Source organism: Hibiscus syriacus, unplaced genomic scaffold (assembly GCF_006381635.1).
Source record: "Hibiscus syriacus cultivar Baekdansim isolate YM2019G1 unplaced genomic scaffold, ASM638163v2 tig00110065_pilon, whole genome shotgun sequence".
In the NCBI taxonomy this organism is placed as follows: Eukaryota; Viridiplantae; Streptophyta; class Magnoliopsida; order Malvales; family Malvaceae; genus Hibiscus; species Hibiscus syriacus.
Genome location: NW_024062585.1, coordinates 1,209,301 through 1,229,140, shown reverse-complemented (window position 1 = coordinate 1,229,140; position 19,840 = coordinate 1,209,301). Strand labels below are relative to the sequence as shown.

Genomic DNA, 19,840 nt, shown 5'->3' with positions numbered 1-19,840 from the left:
TAAACTGACAAATACTGGTATTTGACATCATAGATGTCATTTGGTCAAAGTCATACGTCGACTCAAACATGGGAGAGTAGATGGGTGCCTTAGGCTGCACAAACTCTAGTATGTATGTCGGGACAATAGAATCATTAAATGCGTGATGCAACGATCCCGCATCGCCAAACGGTTGTGGTGCGCTATTATCCACATCGGTTATTTCCGCTTCAGGTTGTTGAGATGAACTCCCACTCGGTAGAGAGTATTCAACTTTACCAAATCTTTTCTTAAACCTAAAAAATTGTCGCCTCTCTACCATTATTGTCAAGAACGGTTTTCTATTATCCCAAAAATAAGCAAAGTAAGCCAAAGTCTCAAAATTTAAGTCATCGTCTTGAATGAGGTCAAGATTTGACATGAATGAAGCCCTATTATTCCAAGCATTAATGTAGGTTGCATGCTTCTCAACCCAATTCACCTTTTCTTTACGGCGACCATCAAATATGTGCAGGTGGTCATGCGTCTCAACCCAATTCACCTGCCGACGACCATCTAAGTTTTGGAGGAGGTCATGATCCCATGGACTGTGCGGAATAGGTTGGTGGAAGTGGAATTGCCTCAGCACTCTATCCGCAAATTGGATCTTAACAAAAGCAAAATTGATCAATGGTGTAACAGCACACCAATATTGAAACCCATCAAAAATATCGTGCAGCATGAACGCCAAAATTTCTTCATTTACGTATTGTCTCCAATTAAATTGTAAAATTAAAATAACAATAAAATTGATTTAAATCAAATAATATAGTTAATTTAAATAATAACTAATAAGAACATATTTTACATACCTCCTTTTTGGCTTTAATGTCGATCTTCAGCCTGAACTCTTTAATATTGTTATGCACCAACCCCGTGCCTTCAATTTTATGCCTCCATCTGTATATCAATCAAAATAAAAATATGGCCATTTTGTTCAATAATTTTAATCAAAATAAATAATTTATAATTAATATTTTATATTAAAATAGAGAATTCATATTACCTTCCACCAAGTGGAAAGTCAACCGCAGTCCGACTAATCAGTGTCAAAAATGGAAGTCTATGCCAAGACCATGATTGTAGCAGCAGCAGACATCCACTGATTTCTACTGTATTATTATCATTCACGACTTATGATGCCTTGCACATTTCACGATACAAGAACACCAATATCGCCGATCCCCAACTATATTGCATACTATTCACAAAATTTCTTAAAAAAAGAAGATACTGAGTGTGAACATAATTACCGAATTTATCCGGCACCAAAATTCCCCCTCAATCAACTGTAATATATATGCTCGTGTTGCATATATAATTTCTTGCTCCGTACTATTTGGTTGGAGCTGAAATTGATTCTTCAACCATGACAACCTCACACGGCACCCTTTACACTCGAGTGGTACGGGCGTTTTCCCAAGAAACGCACTACAAAGTTGTGCCACATTATTGTACTCATGTGTCATTACCACCGGCATCCCATTTGTTTGGACCCCGAGTTGCATTGCCACATCCTCCAGAGTTATCATACATTCGCCACACGGCAATTGAAACGTGTGCATTTCTGGTCTCCAACATTCAATCAACGCACTGATCAAACCTCGAACCAACTTGTATTATCGTACAAATGTTACATACCAAAATCCAGCCTCTTGCAAGTTTTCTTCTATCAATCGGTGTGGCTTGGGCACATTATGTAGCCGATGACGAAGGACTCGCTGCTCGTCCTCCTACAATTAAATAATACAAAAAATTTATCACAATCATAAAATAATATTCAAATATTTATTAATTATAATTCATTAAACAAATATTTTATTCACCATTATTCCCAAATGAGTTGAAATATGTTCATTGTCAAGTCTCAGTAGTGGAATTTGGCCAGCCATTGGAATGAATCTGTAAAAAAAATTAAACAACAATATTTATAAAATCATTTAATATAATATAATATAAACTAAAAACTAACTAACAAAATTTTTTATATAATAACTTATAATATAATACACTAATATACTAACAAACTAAACTTTTTAAAATATAACTTAAACGCACCCTTAATCAACTAATAAATTATTCTTTTATATAACTTAAACTAATAAACTATTTTTAATTATAATATAACTTAAACTACTAATAAACTAATTAACTAAAATTTTTATATAATATAAATTCAACAAACAAATATAACTTAATTTTTTAACTAACTACAAACTAATTAACTATTTTTTATATATAGCTAACGACTAACAAACAAACAAATTAATTATTTGTTTAATATATAACTATCAAACAAACTAATTAAATAATTTTTTTATTTATGTATGATATAACTTAAACTAACAATAATATAACTTAAACTAACAAACTAATTAACTAAATTTTTGTTTTACCCTAAACCCTAAACTAACAAACTAATAATTTAAAATAATAAACAAATTTAAATAAAATAAAAAATTACCTCGATGTTTGTCGGGCTCCATTTCTTCTTCTTCCTCTTCTTCCTTTCCTTTCTCTCGGCACTCTTCTCCCTTTCTTTCTTATGCTTCCTTAACCCCATATCATGCCCTATATATTTAAGGGTCGACTGCTTCAATTCATGCACTAATAATTGAAGACATCACGAGACGTTGGATTCTCGTGGATTGTAGTAATAATTGCTGCATGAAGCAGCAAATGATGATGCATGAAGCAACAATTAAAGCTGCATGGGAGCAGCGGGGAGCAGGCGAGCATGAGGGGAACAGGCGAGAGCATTATTTCAGGAAATTTTTTTTAGAGCATTATCTCGTGGGTTTTGCCTAAGAGTATGACATATAAAAAAAATACAAGTTATTTATCGACTTTTCTAATATGACTTGTAGAATGAGATAATATTAAAAATAAAAAATAAACCGATTTAATGGGAGAGAGAAAATAATAAATAACTATTTTAAACACACACATCTATCATTTATATGTTTAATTGAACTTACTGAGTGACTTCAATAATCGAAGAATTTCTTTTAGGTTTAAATAGTAATATTTTTAGAGTTTATGTATATTGTCAATAATTAAAAAAATCTTAAACAAATAAAATATTTTATTCACGTAAAACTATTAAAAAATTATACATTCAATCAAAAGATTATTATAAATAGGTTTTATGTCATTAAAATTTTAAAAATAATATGAATTTGATATAATAATAATTTTTAGTTCTTAAAATATATTTTGTTAATTTAATTTTAATTCAAAATAATTTTAAAAATTCAAATTTAAAAATTTATTATTTTAATCTTTGATATATTTCAAGTGTTTGATACTATATAAAAGTACAACATTACTTTTTGTTTTTGGAAAATTACAAAAAATTATATTTTAATAAATAATACAATTTATTATTCAACTATTTTCTCATTCTTATTTTAATCATAAAATTTATAATTATTTAATTTAATTATTAAACTTTTCCAATTACTTATATTTTAATTACTTGATCTATTTTATTAATATTTTATTACTTGATATTTATTATTATTATTATTATCGTCTAGAGCACTAAATTTAAGTAAGGATAAACTACAAATGTGATTATTAAATTTTACTCTCTTTCCTATTTCACTCACTGCACTTTAAACATTTCCAATTTCCTCACTGAACTTAATACATTAAGGTTTTTTGGTCACTAGGCCGTTAAATATTTAACGACATTGAACTGGACTATTATATAGATGCAAAATGCTATCGTTTTGGTGAAAATTTATTTTTTAAACGACGTCGTTTTTAACGCCGTTAACTATTAATTAGCGGAGTGACCAAAGTAGGAGAGAGAGTAAAGTTCAGTGACCTAAAAAAATCAATGTATCACGTTCAATGAAGAGATTGAAAGGTTTTAAAGTTTAGTGAGTAAAATACGAGAGAGAATAAAGTTTAGTGATAAAATTTGTAATTTACCCTTAGTAATATTAGCCACTAGGGCACTAAATTTAAGTAGCATTAACTGATTTTTCTAAATGCATCTCATATTGTTTAATAATTATATTCGATAATAAATAAGTATTTTAAAAAATATTTCATTTAAATATTTAATTAAATAATTATTACAAATAAATTACATATAACTAAAATTGAAAAAGACATTTAATATGAGTTTGATATAATGTTAATTTTAATTATTAAAATTTATACATTTTATTAATCTTATCCCAATTTAAAACAATTTAAAATTTTGATTATTTGTTATTTTTATACTGTTATTTTATGGCTTAATACAAAAATAAGTGTCTGAAGTTTACCTCGAAAAATGTTTTAGTATCTAAAGATTTTTTTGCTAAAACTATGTGTCTAAAGTTTTTATCGGAGTACTTTTAGGTGTCTTGACTATAACACCGTTAAATTTGGTCGTTAAGTGACACGTGTTAAGTTCTAGTAATTTTGAGAATTTATTTTAAAAATTAAAAAAATAAAAATAAGAAAAAAAATAGCTCCCCCGTGTACAGCAACCCCCTTTCCCCTTCCATGATCGTCGGTCTGTAAGCCATGACTGTCACTATCACCGTCATTATCATTAGCAGTGACGTCGACCTCTGATCAAACTCCTATTGACCTTTCATCGTAAGTTGTCACCGTTTACAGTGGAGAGGTTCATCGAATTTTAAGCCACCGTCGTTTTTTGTTGATTTCGGTCGATTCCAACATCCATACGCCACACCGCCACCACCATACTACCGTACAATTCCGCTCAAAATCCATCCCCGTTGTCGCTCCGTTGGTGCTCCTTCGACGCTCTATTGTGAATATAGATTAAGATTTTAAAGGTTAGAGATTTGAGTATTAGGAATTTTAGAGATTTAGGGGATTTGGGTAACGGTAAGGGCAAAGATTGATCAATGGGTGGTCGACAAAGGGTGGGTGACCATTCTGTGATGACGATGGTGGTGGAGATGGCCCGCGATGGTTAGTAAGAGGGTTGAAATGAGAGATTTTAATTTTTTAGAAAGTTTTTATAATTTCAATAAAAATTTGGGGGGTTTTATAAATACATTAAGTTTTTTTTAATTTTTTAATTAAAAATAATATTTTTATTATTAAAAAAATAAAACATATAACGATGTGTATCTAAAAGTATAACTGAGAAAACGTTACACACAAATTTTTAACGAAAATTTCTTTATGTACCAAAACGTTGTTCGAGGTAAAATAATTTCACTTATTTTTATATTAAGTCTTATTTTTATAATATTTAATAATTAATAGAAAATCATCTAAACATCTCTTTTCGGTCTGGTTGATGCTTGAAGGTTAAGATTGTATTGTTTTCTCAGCAGCTTTTGTGATCATCCATACAACATACTGTTGAAGTTTGTAAGGGGTGGCTCTTGAGCGTGTTCGAAGGCACATTGCAACTGCTTCCAACTGCGGGAGGCGAGCTGTGACGCGACAATAGAATCGACATCGCACACATATAGAGAATAACCAGGAGTTATTGTCCGTGGATCGATAGCATGGTGGCTTTGGTTACGACGGAACAAGATAATTTTTGACCCGGAGTTCCTTGAGATTGAAAGCGTGCTGCAACGTGATAGTCGGCTTCAACTCGAAGCAGTACATGCGTTTTCCATGCGCGGCACTTGGTGCAGTAATTCGATAAGCCGGGTGGACCGTAACATAGTTCTGGATGCGGACTTGTAGGGTATGTGGCTTGCTTGGCACCGGGGCAGGGAGTGAGAGGTGTGATCATGGAAAGGGATGACAAGGATGTTGTCACTTCGTCACCCTCCTTTCACGGGGTCTTTCGTCTATGATTCCACACATCGTCGAATTACTTAAACGAGAGTGAAGGGGAACATGATTCCTGATGGTTTAGCCAAATTAGCAAGGAATCTGCCTTTTGATTCCAGCCACCATCGGATGCAATTGATCATATGTTGATACATGCGGAGGAAGCAGCAGTAACAGTAGTTTCTGATTTATAGTAAAAAATTATTGAGACTTACAAAAGGGAACAACTTAGAAAGACACGTGGAACATACTGTTAAGGTGGTGGAGAAATTTGGGCAGACCATTACCACATAATTATGATCACTTATTTCATTATAACAAGAAAATTTGCATAGCTTAAACGAGATCTGATTCACTCAAAATTTCCAAACATCAAAAGAAAAAGGAAAAACAAAACCCAATTCAACACATTTTCTGAGATTGTTGCATGATATCATGGATTAATGATGTAATATTACGGTAGGAAGAACCACCCACTTCAACTGCTTTCTTTGCCTTTTCTCCAAACACTCTAGCTCTTTGTCTTCTTTCCATTCCTTCATCTCCTTCGTCCATCAATTTCTCTATTGCAGCTTTAACATGTTCCTTCTTCAGCAAAAACCCAGATTTTTCATCCCCCAGCTTCGTAGGTTCGTTAGCCCCAAGGTTGACTCCAATTCTCAGTATTTGCACCACAAGTTTCTCGTTGCAGAATTGGTCTCCGAAAAACGGTAATGTTATCAACGGGACACCGACAGAAATTCCCTCGATCGTCGAGTTCCATCCACAATGAGTTAGGAACGCTCCGGTTGCAGGGTGTGACAAAATGAGCACTTGGGGTGCCCATCCCTTAACTACAAGGCCTCTTCCTTTCGTTCTTTCCTCGAATCCATCGTCCTCCATCCACTTCTCGACTTGGTTCGGTGTCATGTTGTTTCCTCTAAGCACCCAAATGAAAGGCTTTTTCGATGCCTCTAAGCCTAAACCCAATTCTATCAGCTCTGGACTCTTTAGAGTGCCTGTGCTTCCAAGGCACGCATAGATAACAGAGTTGGTTTCTTGAGAGTCAAGCCACTTCAAACACTGCTGCTCGTTGATCGACGCCTTGTTACCTCTTTCAGCCTTGTCCAACTCGTTCCTGTTGCTGAGTGAAACCGGACCGATACACCAAGCTTTCTTCACCTTCTTGTACTCTTCGACGTAAGCCGATTCGAGCTCTTCGAAAGTGTTTATGATGACCCCGTAGGATGCTCGATCAGCTTCCCACATCGGTTCGAAAATTCCCTTCCATGATCCGTCATGGTCAAGCGGTAACTGAACTCTCGTAAATTCGACCTTGTCGGTCAAGCCGGGCACCACGAAGTACTCATTATTAGAGGTCAGGGTGTAACATATCTTTGAGGAATGTATATTGTGCAAACAAAGAAGACAGAAGCAACAAAATCCATGGAACGACAACCTCGGAACTCGTAACTTGGTAGCAATTTTGCGGGTGTAATACAGGTTTATGTCCGAAACGATACAAGCGGGACGGGGTGTAATATTCTCAAGCAATTTCTGCCCTGCATCTTCCATCAGGTTGGCGGCGGATACGAATTTGATCAAGTCTTCCATCGAATGCAGCATATCGATGTTCTCGACCCCATCAGGCAATCCAACTTCTTTTCCGGGAAACTGGAGTTGCAGTAAACGGATAGGAAGCCCCGATTCGATGGCTCGACCGATCGATTTCTGGATTCTGCCTGCATTATGGGGTGTTGTAACCATAGTGACAATCACTCCACGTTGTGCTAATAGACGACCGATATCTAGCATGGGGAGCAAGTGGCCTTGAGCCATGAAAGGGAACAACACAAAGTGGGTTTGAGCCATTTACAGGAACTGGGAAAGAGAGTGAATTGTAAGCACAAGGATGCAAAACGTGCTATATATAGCTAAGCTTCGAGATGAGTTTTACACGTATGAATGCTGATGCAACAGCATATTGGTTTATCATGAGTACCTGAATTTTTATAATGTTATGTAGAATTCTTTAATAATTAGTAGAACTTGGTACCCAAGTATTGGATATTTGAACCACATATAAATCACGTGGCGATGGCCTACTAAAGTTAAAAAAAAAACCTGAGAAAAGTAGTCTGACACGGAAGTTGTTGCAAAAGATAAATAAACTTTTTTATGAGATTGCAACTTGGAGATCAAGAAGGTGGCAAAGAAGACCAACTGAGAGGGTTGACTGCCCGTGAGGATGATGAGTAGGGGATTTAAATTCGGATATCCAAAGTTTTCGATTTTGGTATTTGATTGGTCGGTGTCGTAACCGGTTTTCGTCCGGGCACGAAATATTTATTTGGCGAGAAAATTGATGTGAATAAATGGTTTTGAAAATAATTTGGGAGTCGCCATCGGCCTTTTGGATCAGGTAGGTCGAAAACCTAAAAATTATCTTTTAAAAGAGTTTTAAGAAAACATCAGTTAAAAGATGAACTGATCTGCGTTTATAACCAAAAATTCGTTCTTTTTAATAATAAAAAGGGATTCGTGGTCGGTTACGTTTAGGGAAGGATTAGCACCCCTACAACGCCCAAAATTGGTACTTTTTAATTATAAATTGTCTCTATTATTAAAATTTTAAAAATTCAAAAATATATTTAATTTATAATTCTATTATTTCAAAATTATATAAAAAAATATTTATTTATTTAAAAATATCAGAAAAGAACTTCTAGGTGCCTTAAGACAGCTCTTTTCTTTGATATTGATAAATATTAATTTAAATAATATTGTTTACTTTTTAATTTTAAAATATCAGAATGAGACATCCAGTTGTATTAAGACTGCCCTTTTCTTTGATATCGAAAATAAATAAACATTATTATTTAAAAAATATATATATATTTATATGACTAAGATAATAATAATAATTAAAGCAATAATTAAAATATAAAAGTAATAACAAAATAATATTGTAATTAAATAATGATCAAAATAAAAGAAATTAAAATTATAAAACTAAATATAAAGTATCAAAAATAAAGATAATAATTTGAAATATTAAGAAAGATAATGGTTAATAGTGTAATTTAACCTAATTAATTAATACGGGATTAAAATAAAAAATACTAAACTATGAGGGACTAAATTTGATATTTACCTAAATATATCATTTAATACTGGTATGGACTAAAACATAATAAAATAAAATTCAAAGACTGAATTAAAATGCTCAGAAATTAATTTCAGTGACTAAATCGTAAGGATTACAAACTATAGTGACTGCGGAAATGGTTTACCCATGATGGAAATTACACGCACACCCCTCCCCTCAAAACGACGTCGTTCAGGGGAGGATAAAAGTCCCAAACAGCTGGCCCGAAGGGCCAGCTTCCCCATTTTTCCTTTCTCTTCTCTTTCAAACAGAGAGAGTTTTATAAAACTCTCTCTCGCCTCTCTCTGGTTTCCTTCGCCGGAGGAAACCAGACAACAACCGGTCGCCGAATTTTGCCACCGGTACCACCACCGGCCACCATCAACGGTGGCCGGAAAATTACAAAACACCCCCAAATCGATGCTCTATTTACCTTAAAGCCCAATCTAAGGTTGTTTTAACCTAAAAGCTTACCAAACGTCGTAGATCTGAGATAGTTTCCTTCGACGTTTCGGTTCTCCGATCACTCGTGGAGGTTCTCACGACGGAGATTTCCTCAGTAAGTCTATTTTTCTTTTCTTTTATTTGGTTGTTGTTTTTGCTTGTTTGGTGGTTGCTGGTTTGCTGGGCCTCTATTTGTTTCTGTCTTTCCGTTTTTCTTCGATTCCTCCTCTTTTTTTTTTTTTTTTTTTTTTTTTTTCAGGTTCAGTGGTGGCTTTTATAGCCACCACAGTGTGCTCCTCGGACCGGTCCCATGGGTAGCATCTTTGGTGAGTCACCAAGCTATGGCGGTGACTCACCATAGAGCTCTGATTTGGTGCGGCAGCTGGCTTCTGGAAAGCTCGACGAGGCCGGCGTCGTGGAAGCAGCAGCGTCGGCAGCAACTGGTTGGACCATCTGGAACTGAAGCGTCGGCAAGGCAGCTGGAGGCAGTGGTGGCGCCGCGTGGATGTTCTTGAAGCTTGGAGGTGGCGGCCGGGATATAAACCTAGGGTTGTGAAACCCTAGGGCTTCTGGGAGTTGGGCCAGAGTTGTAATCAGGCCCTGATCTTGGGCTTTTGTATATATATATATATATATATAATAATAATAATAATAATAATAATAATATTTAGTAATAATAAATTTAATAATAATAATAATAAAATTTAAATGAAAAAATGATGTCTACAGCTGCCCCTCTTTGCTCATCCTTGTATTAACAAGAATAGAGCAAAGACGAAAAAGACGATAATTTTTTCATTTGACTTCTTTTGAGCAGGATGGAAATGTTTGAAAACATCATGCACGAAAGGGCTTATAGATGACCCGAAGGCTTTGAAAACATCAAAAAGCTCCCGAAGGCTTTTTGGAAACATCATGCACTGAAGGACTTACAGATGACCCGAAGGCTTTGAAAACATCAAAAAGCTCCCGAAGGCTTTTTGGAAACATCATGCACTGAAGGACTTACAGATGACCCGAAGGCTTTGAAAACATCAAAAAGATCCCGAAGGCTTTTTGGAAACATCATGCACTGAAGGACTTACAGATGACCCGAAGGCTTTGAAAACATCAAAAAGATCCCGAAGGCTTTTTGGAAACATCATGCACTGAAGGACTTACAGATGACCCGAAGGCTTTGAAAACATCAAAAAGATCCCGAAGGCTTTTTGGAAACATCATGCACTGAAGGACTTACAGATGACCCGAAGGCTTTGAAAACATCAAAAAGATCCCGAAGGCTTTTTGGAAACATCATGCACTGAAGGACTTACAGATGACCCGAAGGCTTTGAAAACATCAAAAAGATCCCGAAGGCTTTTTGGAAACATCATGCACTGAAGGACTTACAGATGACCCGAAGGCTTTGAAAACATCAAAAAGATCCCGAAGGCTTTTTGGAAACATCATGCACTGAAGGACTTACAGATGACCCGAAGGCTTTGAAAACATCAAAAAGATCCCGAAGGCTTTTTGGAAACATCAAAAAGCTCCCGAAGGCTTTTTGGAAACATCATGCACTGAAGGGCTTACAGATGACCCGAAGGCTTTAAAAACATCAAAAAGCTCCCGAAGGCTTTTTGGAAACATCATGCACTGAAGGACTTACAGATGACCCGAAGGCTTTAAAAACATCAAAAAGCTCCCGAAGGCTTTTTGGAAACATCATGCACTGAAGGACTTATAGATGACCCGAAGGCTTTGAAAACATCAAAAAGCTCCCGAAGGCTTTTTGGAAACATCATGCACTGAAGGGCTTACAGATGTGAGAAATAGTTTACTAAGTAAGAAAATATGGAAATTGTTTTCTTACTATTCAACAATTTCATTTTCATAAAAGATTGAATGAGAAACTATGGAAATCGTTTTCTCATTATTTTTCAAAATAACATGTTGATTGGGTAACATGCCCCAATCTCAAGATAATACTCATTCTTGTGGATTGCGTCCATCTCTTCTTCAGATGTTTGCGTGATTCCTGTATTTTTGGTTTTGAATACCTTCTTCTTGTAAGGTATTTTTTCTTTCTTCGTTCTTCCGAAGATCTGTAAAACTTCATGTTTGAATGCACTCAGATGTATCAATGTAATGCATTGTCTATTGTGCAAATGATGTTCTTATGAATGCATGAATGTTGATGCAATCTTCATTTGACTTCAAAGTGGTAAACTTGGTCTGCCTTCACTTCATCATTTATTGCCAGGGTTACCTCTGGATATCAGTGTAGCAACTTATGCTATCAAGCTTGCATTTCTACAGAATCATCTGATCAACTTGTATCGTGGTGCCTTCTTTGCCTCATTTAAGTCTTAGAAGAAATGTTTCACTTGTGGAACTCTTGTCGTAGTCAAAATTATGACCCTGATGCCCCATTTTGTCTTGGATAAAACCAACTTTATTTGCTTGGACTTGTGTAGAAATCCCATAAAGCTTTCATCTTTGAAAAGAGAATCTATCATCTTTAAAAAGAGAATCTATCATCTTTGAAGAGTGTAGATGTAGATATGCCTGACTCAGCAGGGATTAATTAGGAGAATAGAGCCTGTTCTAATTTAACTCTTGAAACATATCACAAGGAAGATTTTTTCCAATTCCTTTCATGTCTCCACATATAATCAGATCTCGAATTAGGCAACTTGGACCATATCATGTCGAGATGCTTAACAACAACTTGTCGTTCAACCTTAGTTGGCTCCACTAGTTTCTTGTTGTCAAAATTTTCAGCTCTCTTTCTGTGGAAAGAAGTCTTCATTATATCTCACTTTTAATCTTGAAGTTGAAGAAGACAAAATTCATCTTGGGTCAATAAATGGAAACCATATGATTGCAACACTGGTTCAACACCATAATCACTGGTTCATAAAACATTTGACAACACATTCATCATCTCATGTGGCTTCTGCTTGGATTGCCGGTCAAGAAACTTCTTTGCATAGTGTTTAAAACTTTTGTATAATGTCACAAGACCATTTGAGAACAAAACTCCATGGGGATTCAAGTGTGATGTTGGTATGACCAAAAAGTTGGTCAATTTCTTAAGATATGCTAGTGTTGAATTGAATAGGAGACACTAACTGATCTTGATATCATCTCAGGCAAAGACAAATGTGATACTGATCACATTTTCTTCTATAATGATCTTTGTAGGAAGTAGAAACAAATCAACTGTAGGATCTATGTACAGAAAGATATCCGTGTAATTTTTGCTGCTGGGGATGAGACGCTCATGATAAAACCCAAAATGGAAAATTAATTTATCTTGGTTGGTAATGATGACCCCAGTAATAAAAGGAAAGGGTAATATAATTAAGTCGAGCTTCTCTCTTCAATGTCATCAATTAAGCAAAAACTGATGTGAAAAACAACTTCATAATCCCAGCAGTAATAGTTGAAACAACTGCCAGAAATCTCAAAGAAATATTTTCAATTATCACTGATACAGAGAATGCCAAATTCAATGCTGAGATCTTAAGGCACTGAACCCTGGATCAAGTAGTCTACCTGGGGATCATCTTTATTCATGCAACCGTAATGTAGTTTATCAAAGAACACACTGTCATGTGACATACGGTTAAGAAGATTAGGTATTTGAAAACATACTTGCTGAGTAAACATTTATTCAACATCATGATCACAATGTAATTGCCTGATGAACGAAGCAATTATGTATAGTCAACTTGACTGTCACTGTTTCACCATTTTCTTTCTTCATATCTTTCTGTCTCATTGGAAATATTTGTTCAAGTCAATGATCTTTACACAGGATATTGTGGGCCTTCAGCATGCCCCAACATTGGCTAATACAAGTGTTCAAAATGCATCAACAGTTCTGATTCTGATTGAAATGGGTTTTCAGCATGCCCCAACATTTTGCTGATAAATATTCAGAATATTTCAACATTTCTGATTCTGTTTGAAAAGGGTTTTCAGTATGCCCCAATATTTGCTTCTTGTTAATCTGAGTCTTCAAAATACCCCACATGGATCTGTCTGAAGTGAGCTTTAAAATGCCCCAATATTTATTGATACAGATGTTAAAAGTGTGCTCAACATTACTTCTTGTTGAGATGAGCCTCCAAGAATGCCCAAATATTCATATTGCTGTGAGCCTTCAAAATGCCCCAATATTCTATTTCTGGTTGAAATGGGCCCTCAAGATGTCCCTCTAGATTTATCTGATTCACTCTCAATCTCTATTTGACTGGAATGTCATGATCCCCACGAGGTCCAATTTTGACAATGAATTGTTGTAGGTACTTGTAGCTTTATTCGTGCCCCAAATCTATTTATCTTGAATACTCTCATTCTGGTGTCACTAAACAGTAGTGTTATCAAGTAACTGAAATTCTCTTCATGTTATCACAAACTTAAGAAGTATTCAATCATTCTAACAGAAACGTCTGAGATATGTGTCTTCTGAATGAGGTGACCATTTTCTGTATCTGGAGGGATTTAGTCAGACAGTGAAGTAAAAATAGCTTGGTAATTCGTTCTAGGCTGACACAGTGGCTTATCATCTTTCAGTGAAGGCCATATCTGAAATATACTTTTCTGTGGGAGAGAAACCAATTTATGCAAACAATAATCTGATGCAATGGCAAGACTACATATACAATGGTACAAGCTCATCAAAAATCCGCACCCATGCAACATGTTGATTTTGATAACAACTCATCTGATTATGAAGCGATCTTTCAGGATGATTTCACATATATTGATAGTTCTTCTGATATCGAGGAAATCATGAATTCTGATTCTGATGAGGAGAGTAAACTGTTATACTTGACAAAAATGGGATTCTCAGAGGCCGAAGCTTCAATAACCATGGAGAGATGTGGTTCAGATTCATCAATTGCAGAATTGACAGATTTTATATGTGCTGCTCAAATGGCTAAGGCTGCTGATGTACTTCTTCTAGTAAAAGATAGGAAGTCATTATGCAATGATCCCAATTACAAGCAAAGGCGAAACTTGGGCTATGATTTTTGAAAAGGAAGAAGCAGAGGAAGTTTGAAAAGAAACTTCTTAATGAAGATGATCATGCAGTTCATCTTTCAATTCCAATGATTAGTTCTGGCGTTCCTACCGAATCAGATCAGATAACTCAAAGAACACTTCCAGAAGATGCTATTGGGTCTCCTTATTTTTACTATGAGCAAATTCATCTTTTAAATTCAATGATTGGTTTTACCAAACCAGATCAGATAACTCAAAGAACACTTCCAGAAGACGCTATGAGCACATTCATCTCTCAAATTCAATGATTGGTTTTACCAAACCAGATCAGATAACTCAAAGAACACTTCCAGAAGACGCTATGAGCACATTCATCTCTCAAATTCAATGATTGGTTTTACCAAACCAGATCAGATAACTCAAAGAACACTTCTAGAATATGCTATGAGCACATTCATCTTCAAAATTCAATGATTGATTCTGTGGTTTATACCAAACCAGATCAGATAACTCAAAGAACACTTCCAGAAGATGCTATGGGTCTCCTTATTTCTACTATGAGAACGTGGCACTTGCTCCAGTTAATGTTTGGACTGGAATATCACAGTACTTATTCGATGTATAGCCAGAATTTGTAGATTCGAAGCATTTTCATGCTGTTACACTGAAAATAGGCTATATTCATAATCTGCCAATTGAGAACAGATTTCCTCTTATCTTGTTTTCTCCATGCACTATACATGATATTTTTCCATTGACAAAGAAATGATAGTCTTCATGGGATCCAAGAACAAAGTTGAACTGCTTACAAACATGTACAAGAAGTTCCAGATTGACAGAAAGGATCTGTAAGGCTCTTGAAGCTTTATGATGATGAGCTACCTTCGAGTGTCCAGAAGTATGTTCTTGATGAGTGCCGAAAATGGAATCTGGTATGGGTTGGAAGAAATAAAGTTGTTCCACTTGAACTTGATGAGGTAGAAATGCTTCTAGGTTTCCCTAAAAACCATATATAAGGAGCTGCTAGAGACATGTTCTCTGGTGATATCAATGTCCTGTCTTTTTTTTTTCTTCTGGGATCAATAATGCAGAGGCTGTCTTCTACTGTCTTGGCATATTTTTGAAAACAGATGTGCAAGAACTGAATGATGATCGGTTGGAGCAATTGATGAGCAGATTTGTCGAATTCGACCTTGTTGTCGGTGACATCCAGTGTAACAACCTTACTGGAAGAAATAAACATCATCAGGATGAAATAGAAGATTTTTGCTGGTGCATTTTCTTGCAATGACTACCACAATGACTGTCTCTTCTGCTGCTCCAAAATACACACTGTCTTATCCCACTCTTCCCTAACCATGGAAAGGTTTATTTGATGGTAAAACTGGTTATCTCAACTTTTGGAATCCTGTACGGCATACAAATGTAGAATTTGTTCCAATGTCTTATTATGTGCTATAAGTCCTTAAATTCAAATTCAGCAATCTTCTGAACGACATAATGGATATCATCTTGACAAAGAAAATGATCGGCCTAGAAGAAGTAGCAATGATGTATCAAGACTTGAGCCAGCATCATAGTATAACCAGAGCGCAGATAGTGACTTGTTCATTCCCATAATACATCTTACTGGGACCTATATCTCTGTGATGTAATCTGTCAGAAACATGGATTAATGGCTGGGGAAAGTAATTTGTTTGGTGATGCTTATCGACCTCAACATAAGATAAACGATAATCTTTCTTGATGAGCTACTAATGTCATAGGAGAGTGTCACAAGTTCAATTCTTCAGTCTTTCTGACTTCTCAGACCACTTGCTTTCAAAAATGTGAAGTGCTTCATTATTCTGGCCTCGTTCATTCTTTTTCCACTACAGAGGTAAAATAAGCAACAATTGCTTCAAGGACCTTCCTCCTTTGAGACTGTCTTGTTTGAAAATGTTTTTTCCTCCTTTGTTTATTGAAGAATGAAAGACTTTTACAAAGTATTGCCCTTTTTAGGTTCACAATAGAATCAGATCATAAACAATGAGTTTAATAAATATCAAATAAATCAACTACACTTTTAAATCATTCAAAAATCATAGTCCTATGGCAAGTGTCAAAATTATTGACTGATTTGAGGTGTGGGTGGATTTTGGTAAAGTAGGTTCTTTCAAGTTGGTTCAGTATGTCGTTTTGGCTTACACTAACTTGAAAAAATGGTTGTTATTCCCATCTTGTAGAGATGCTTCTTGTTTCCCTACTCTCAGGAACGTCTTTGGGATGTGCGGTGCTTTATTAAGAGCTTAAGATCGTCTCTTATGTCATTGTTGCACCATTCATTATTCGAGCCGCCTTTTTTAGGTTTTCAACTCGAATCCTCCTTTGGTTTCAAGATGTTATTAAAAATTTACATCTTGAACCCCCCCTTTATCATTTTTCATATCATGTATTAAAGATTTAAAAAAACAATTTTTGCAAATAAAAATCAATCTTGGAAGGCAGAATGAATTCTAAAGATATCATCTTTTACTTAGAAATCTATGTATGATTAGAATGGACTTTTCAGGCACGTAACGTAGGCCATGGCTTATGGTTACGAAAGAAAGGGATAAAAAGGCACAAATAAGTGTTTAAGGGTAATCAAACCAAGGATCAATTCATTCTGATGCCATCAATCTTGCCTTGCTTAACTTGGATCTGCTTTGTTGGGGATTTTTCCATCAATTGGATCCCTCAAGACTGCCAAATTTTGGATTCATTTCCAATTTCTCATATCTTCAGCATTTCTTGCTCTTCTTGTTTGTACTTGATCAACTTTGTAACTTGAGACTCAATAAATCACCCATCTTGATTCAATTTTCCTTTTTCTCTTTTTTTTTCTTCTTTCTTTGCTGGATGAGTATAATACTTCAATTGCTTTGAGCACCTCCTTTTCCTTTTGCATTTTGGAGGTTTTCCATTATTCTTGATTGGATTGATCTTCAAGCACTCTGTATTTGACATACTTTGTAATTCAAAACTTTCTTGACTTCATGGAAACTTGTCTTCGTAATAAAACTGTATTGACAATCTTCATTCTTGTGAGCAAATATCCTTCACCTTGCCCCCTAATGTGGAGGGTGATCCTTGGTTAGGGTTGAATCAGAAGAAAAATTATTCAGGCTCAAGTGGGGACAACAAATGATATATTTCTATATATATAAAATGATAAATGAAACAATGCCGTTCGTCATCTCATACACAGAAACCTTTGTAAAAAGAGGTATCCACAGAGGGATGAATATTCAAGATTAACTTTATTTACATGAAAAATGTAATTAATGCATGATATATTTATTTCAATCAATCACTTTCCCCTTCTTCTTTGAGTATGCCCTAATCACTCGAAATTATCATCAATGAGTTGGTCCATGATGCCTCATCTCGTCTCTTCTTGCAGTAATATTCACGAATAGTTGAAAGTTTGGTTCTTTTGAAGTCTTTTGGTTTATGATGGTTTTGTGTTTGGAAGGACAAATGTGTGACTTTTAAAGTCATGTATATGGTGGAAGGTAGTATCATCAATCAATCGACTCTACCCGAGAAAGTAAACATCTGGAGTAGGTGTCTCAAAAATAGGTGGAGACATTTCTTCGGAATCTTTGTAGTATCAAGATTTAGTTTGAGTAATTGGCATTGGATGGGATACTGAAGATATAATTTTACCACTTGCCAATAGATCTATAACTCTTGAAAAATTAAAAGAATATTTAATCTACTTGATACTCAATAATTTCAAGATTAAAATTTGATTCCTTGCTCATAACCTTAATAAGCAACACACATTTATTTATTGCACAAAAAGCGGAGAAAGGAACAAAAACAAGTTCAAACAAGATGCTGAAAATAGAAAAGTACTACAGTGGTAGATAACAATTCCACTTATTTATTTTATTATGCCTCATTACTACTATAATGGTATGTAATAGGATCAGGGTTCTTTTCTTCATTCGCCCTCCCATTTTTTGATCATTTCTTGTGTCAAAACCCCTTTGTCAACAAGCATCTCAATTTCTTTTAACAGTGGCCTACAATTGCCTGTAGAATGCCCTTTTACCCTCAAGTGGAAATTACAAACACTATTTTGATCATAGCTATGAGCAGAAGGATTTGATGTCACTTTAGTTGGTCTTGGTGTGATGTACTGACCTTTAACCAAATGAGGGTATAAGTCTGAAATAGAAGTTTGAAACACTTCTAAAGTTTTTCTTGATCGCATGACTTTCTTTGGTCGATCCGAACAGTTACTTACTCTTTTTCTTTTGTAATTGCGAGAACTCTGGATACAACACTCATTCACATTACCAACTTTAGCTCTCTGATCAATCGGGCTCTTGGATGTGACTTTTGAGTTTTCTTCGCTGATTACATTCTCAATTAATTCTCCACTTATCACAAGATTCTCAAATTCCTTCGTCGGATTTGCCTGCATTAACTCGAAGAAAGGAGTGGGAATGGAATCCCGAAACATATGTGATATCTCTTCTTCTAACATGGGAGGTTGAACTTGTGCTGCCACTCCTCTCCACCTTAAGGCATATTCTTGAAGTCTTTCATTGGCTCTCTTCTTTACTCTTCGAAGATCCATACGTGTTGGAGCTAAGCCTTTAACATACCGATATTGTCCCAGAAATGCATCAGCTAAATCAACCCATTTCTTGATCTGTTCTTGTGTCAACTGATTGTACCAGACTACTGTTGGGCCAGCAAGGCTATCATGGAAAGAGTGAATTAACAGATCATCAGAACTTAAATATCCTTCCATTTTTCTGCAAAACATTCTCAAATGGATTAAGGGACAACTGTTGCCATCATATTTCTCAAAATCTGGCATCCTGAATTCATGGGGAATAACTAAATCTGGAACCAAGCTGAGCTCTCTTGCTTCTAATTCTTTGTGAGAGGCATTAACATATTTCATGTTTCTGATTGCTTTCTCTGTCCTCTTGACTTTCTCCTTATATTGTGAATAATTAATGAGGCTATTCTTTGGGTTCAAGTGGAATGCCCTAGGGTATATTATCTGTCTCGACTCTTCAATCTGGTAACACGATTTCTCTTTAGCAGTTATCTTTTCTTTATCAGATTCCATTCCCTGAATAATTTGATCTGATTCATCTGGTACTGAATCTGACGCTTCTTTCCTTGTATCCCGAGGTAACCTTGTCAATTGTTCTAGCCACTGATCTTGTAGTCCCTTATAAGATTGCTCCATTGTTTTCATGATGATGGTACAGTAAGATGAATGAATGATCTTGGTTTTTACTGTTACAAAACCTTTCATGAATTATTTACATGTTTTTGTAATTAAAGTACATAACAGTACTTAAATAAAAATGTGAAAAATGCATAAATGGAAAAATAAGAATGCAAAATGTGCAATTCAAATATATAAAAAGTAAAAATACAAAATGAAAATGCACAGATACAAAATGTAAATGCATGTATGAAAAGGTGTTACTTAAG

At 35.2% G+C, this 19,840-nt stretch overlaps 1 protein-coding gene across 1 annotated transcript; it reads right to left on the bottom strand.

The window, feature by feature from the left end:
- Window positions 1-6,167: 6,167 nt before the first annotated feature.
- LOC120214509 (UDP-glycosyltransferase 73C6-like) lies at window positions 6,168-7,688 on the bottom strand. The gene has a single exon (XM_039212397.1). The coding sequence runs from the start codon at window positions 7,633-7,635 to the stop codon at window positions 6,187-6,189; it is 1,449 nt and encodes a 482-aa protein (XP_039068328.1). The 5' UTR covers window positions 7,636-7,688; the 3' UTR covers window positions 6,168-6,186.
- Window positions 7,689-19,840: the final 12,152 nt, after the last annotated feature.